The 5,000-nt window shown below is 47.4% G+C and overlaps 1 protein-coding gene across 1 annotated transcript in view; it reads right to left on the bottom strand.

Annotated features, from left to right (window-relative positions):
• Positions 1-682, bottom strand: part of LOC311308450 (coiled-coil domain-containing protein 102A-like) — a gene marked incomplete at both ends in the record, with an annotated part of 11,737 nt that extends 11,055 nt beyond the window's left edge. Inside the window, 2 exons of the mRNA XM_084437409.1 lie at positions 152-322; positions 632-682. Coding sequence (XP_084293535.1) covers positions 152-322; positions 632-682 — 222 coding nt within the window. The remainder of the gene's footprint in view (positions 1-151; positions 323-631) is intronic.
• Positions 683-5,000: the final 4,318 nt, after the last annotated feature.

Genomic DNA, 5,000 nt, shown 5'->3' with positions numbered 1-5,000 from the left:
TGTGTTCATAGTATGTGTGTGTGTGTGTGTGTGTTCATAGTATGTGTGTGTGTGTGTGTTCATAGTATGTGTGTGTGTTCATAGTATGTGTGTGTGTGTGTTCATAGTATGTGTGTGTGTGTGTGTGTGTGTGTGTGTGTGAGTATCCCACCTCGTCCTCCGCCTGGCCCAGCTCCTTCTTCAGCTCCTCCACCCTCAGACGCAGCTTCTTCACCTCCGTCTCGTGCTGCTCTACGCGTCGGTTGGCGTGGGCCAGCTCCGCCATCTTCTCCTGGTACTGCTTCTTCAGCTTGGCGTGAACGTGGCGCAGGTCTGCCAGCTCCTGAGGCCAGGGGGGGTTTGGGGGGGGGGGGGGGGGGGCGACAGAACGTTAGTCCCAACCACAGCCTCTCGTCAGGTACTGAACACAGTCACTTCAGTACGTCAACATGCCCTGAACCCTGGTCACCTTTTCCACAGGTGTCAGCAGCAACACCCTCCCCCTCCCCTGATCTTCTTCTTCGCCCCCCCCCCCCCCCAGGCTCGGGGCCGAGGGGCTATCCTTTTACCCCCCCGAGCCTGGGTGAGGGGCTATCCTTTTACCACCCCGAGCCTGGGTGAGGGGTCACCCAGGCTATATACCCGGGCACACCTCCAGGAGCCATGTCACCGCTTCGTCACCCACAACCCTCAGACCACGCATTCCGTTGGGTGTCTGGTACATCGGACAGTCCTGGATGACGTGGTCTGCGGTTTGTTCCTCGGCGTGGCCACAGGCCAGGACAAACCACTACAACACTATAGCACAATGGGACATCATCAGTCTTATGTAACCCACCGTCATATCATATCTTTATCACAGCAGTCTAACACAGCATTAGAGCCTGGCGTCCACCAACAGTCCCGAACCAGAGAGAGAGAGAGCATCTCCAGAGTCCTCCTGAGGACATTGAGCATCTCATTAATAATGCAGCTTCCTCCGGCAGAGCACTCGCAGCCCAGCCGCTCAGCGAATAGCAGCCCAGCTCAACCACTCCCCTGGCAGAAGAGCTGCCCGTCAGCCCCTTGGATGGTGCCAAGGTCTAGCTTCACAAAGTGCTCCACAAAGCCATTACAAGAATCATCATATGAGCACAACAACATCCATATGTGATGTCGGTGTTGGCTAGGTAGCCATGTTGATTATGTGTACACTATATGTGTGTGTATTGTTTTATGCACGGCTGCCTCTGTGCAATGCTGGTCTTGTGACCGTGTGGGACTGTCCTGCACTTGTCGTGGTGGTTTTAATGTTGATGTCTATTCAGGGGGGATTCCAGAGAGCAGGTTTAGTGGAAACTCTGAGTTAGCTAACCCTGAGATGAAGGGAACTGAGTTAGCTAACCCTGAGATGAAGGAAACTGAGTTAGCTAACCCTGAGATGAAGGAAACTGAGTTAGCTAACCCTGAGATGAAGGAAACTGAGTTAGCTAACCCTGAGATGAAGGGAACTGAGTTAGCTAACCCTGAGATGAAGGAAACTGAGTTAGCTAACATTGAGATGAAGGAAACTGAGTTAGCTTACCCTGAGATGAAGGAAACTGAGTTAGCTAACCCTGAGATGAAGTAAACTGAGTTAGCTAACCCTGAGATGAAGGCAATTCTGGGTTTTGCGTTCCATAAAGAGAGGCAACTCAAACTCTAGAAAGACAGGCAACTCAAACCCATTCGAGAAAGAACTCGTACTCTGGGTCAGTTCCCATGGTAGCTACTCTGTGAACCTAACCTGCTTCAGAGTCAGATTCAGATACTTTTTATTCATGCATCAAATTAAATAAACAGTAAATTCACAGTTAAAATGTTATGTGTCTATTGTATGAGTTTTTATTTTCTTATCATTCAACTTGCCCAGGGATAACGGATGAAAAATTGCCTTTTATGGCTAAATCTGTCACATTTACCTAGAGTTTATTCATTTACACTGTCTTTTTAAATAAATAAACTTCTGAACAACAACCACAACAACAATTTTAAAAAACAACAACCCTGTTATTCATTATCTTTGGTGTCTGGGTGCTACCTGAATATTGAGCTGAGATTGTGGCTGGGCTGATGGATACACACACACACACACACACACACACACACACACACACACACACACACACACACACACACACACACACTCTCTAGGTAAATGGGCTTTTAAATTCAATGGATTTTGAGTGAGGATGAATGATTCTGTAAACAGTCCTTTTTTATTGTTATATTCCTGTTTAATGTTTTAAATCCTGTAGCTGTGCCGCTGCCTGTCTTGGCTAGGACCCTCTTATAAAAGAGAGAAAAATATTTATGGCTGCATTAGAGTTATTCACATCGTTTCTAAAGCACTTAAACTGAGTCATTGTTTATTGATTTTGATTATGTTTGTGCAGTTAAAGACAATAAAACGTTTTACAGCGGTTTTTGGAATGCTGGGTGTAAACTGACTACAGTTCCCATGATGCACACACCCTGTGTTGCTGCTGTCACTGCTACTCAGAGGTGCTACCTGGCCAGTGTTGCCAACATGGCGACTTTGTCGCTATGTCTGGTGACTTTTCAGACTCCCTTGGTGACTTAATTAGTCAAAAGCGACTTGCGACAAACCTACAGTAGCAAGTTTTTCCTGGTCATTTGGGGAATGATTGTGTTGACAAAGCTCTGCATAAGCATCTATGATGACATTCTGTGGAGCATTGGTGGGCTGCGGACAAAATGTCCTCCAAACAAGTCCGTTTTTCAAATCTAACGGCATTATGTCGGCTTTGAACTAGTTTGCTAATTTTGACGAAAGCGCTGCAATTTGGAATCCTGGAGGGGGGCTGCGTTAACTCCCATTCCACCAACTCCTATGACAGTGAAGGTATTTTCACAGCAAACGCAAATATTCTTGCGAAAAAAATAAACTAAAATCAAAACCCATATTTCTCAATTAGTCTATTCACACCAAACGCAAAATTTCCGCGTTCCAAAAGCGACATTTTTTTTTCCCGCGGATTTCTCTGGCCTGACAGGTACGTCACAATCAAATGACGGCAAGCCGAACATGCTGACAGAACTAGAGCCTGTTGAAGAGCCCCTCTGCAGAAATCCTCTTTTTGGGAGATCACTGGAAAATCAGCTGAGCTGAGCTGACACCAGCCATGTCGACGTAGTAACAGTCTGATTTCGCTATAGGCTATAACGTTATCAGAAACCTTTGTGATCATTGTGATTTTGTAAGGCCACCAGTGGCAGCGGGCCTGCGCAGACCCAGCGCAGATGAAGAAGGTGACGACGAGGAAAGCCCTCTCCTCTCCATCCGGGGACAGCAGGGGAACCATGCCTCCCTGGAAGTCCTAAACATCAGGGGCACTTTCAAAACATACTTAAATCCTCCTGCTGGAGAGCATTACCGCCATGTACACCGTGGCCTCTTTGAGTTAATTGTAAAATACTTTGATCGTAAATACTACTCCTAATCATTTTTATTGTAAATACTCCTACTAATCAGTTCTATTTATTATCACTTGTGGTCGGTTGGTCATCTGGCTCGTGATGACTGAATCAAAATGATTGACATGGACTTCTTATTTTCCGCAAATTCAAGTTAAGTTTTGTGTTGATATCGATTTATAATTATTTCAACATTTTCTCCCATGCAAAAGATAGGGCGGGAATGGACCCAACCAGTAGAGGGCGTAGTTTTACGCTTTGGCTCCCTAAGCCCAAAGATATAAGTGCAAGATGTACATTAGAGAAGGAGATACATTAGAGAGGAGATGGATGGATGGATGGATGATCCCTCCTCAATAATTCATCAGGATAAGTGCACACAACCAGACACACACACACACACACACACACACACACACACACACCACTTCAGACTCGAGACCACCCAGAGAGAAACACCCCATGATGCAGAGCAGTGTTTCTAGGTCACTTCAATCGAGGACATGATCTCGATTTACTACACACACACACACACACACACACACACACACCCACACACACACACACACACACACACACACACACACACACACACACACACACACACACACACAATGGCATGTTAACCCTTAAGTAGTCTGTTCTGCTTGTCTGCTAGGCATGTCCAGTCAATAGTAGGAGTTCAAACTGATGAGCAGGGAAGCGCTGATAGAACCACACATGTGAGTTCACTGAACAGACCTGAACACCTGCTCATCTATCACACTGAACGCTGTGTTGATAGAACCACACATGTGAGTTCACTGAACAGACCTGAACACCTGCTCATCTATCACACTGAACGCTGTGTTGATAGAACCACACATGTGAGTTCACTGAACAGACCTGAACACCAGCTCATCTATCACACTGAACGCTGTGTTGATAGAACCACACATGTGAGTTCACTGAACAGACCTGAACACCTGCTCATCTATCACACTGAACGCTGTGTTGATACCACATCTGAACGGATGAAGTGGAGGCAGCAGGAGATGGAAGGTGATACTACAACAGGGAGAGAGAGAGAGAGAGGGGGGGGGGGGAGAGAGAGAGAGAGGGGGGGGGAGAGAATGAAAGAGAGAGGGAGAGAGAGAGAGAGAGAGAGAGGGGGGAGAGAGAGGGAGAGAGAGGGAGAGAGAGGGAGGGAGAGAGAGGGAGAGAGAGAGAGGGAGAGAGAGATAGAGGAGCAAGAGAGGGAGAGAGAGAGAGGGGGGAGAGAGAGGGAGAGAGAGAGAGGGAGAGAGAGAGAGGGGAGGAGGAGGAGGAGGAGGGGAAGGGGGGATGTAGGAAGGAGGAGGAGGAGCAGAAGGGGATGGGTTAAAGGCAGAGGGGAGGAGGAGGAGGAGGAGGAGGAGAAGGAGAAGGGGATGGTTAAAGGCAGAGGACAGAGGTGAAGACTGAGAACAAAGGAGATGAACCCCAGAGAACATGCTGAGGAGGGTCAGAGAGAGCAGTGTCATCTGGACACGCCTGGACACTGAGAAATCACTGAGAAATCACTGAGAAATCACAGAAAAAAGGCC

Source organism: Borostomias antarcticus (assembly GCF_949987555.1).
Source record: "Borostomias antarcticus genome assembly, chromosome: 4".
Taxonomy (NCBI): domain Eukaryota; kingdom Metazoa; phylum Chordata; class Actinopteri; order Stomiiformes; family Stomiidae; genus Borostomias; species Borostomias antarcticus.
This window is presented reverse-complemented; position numbering and strand designations above follow the sequence as displayed.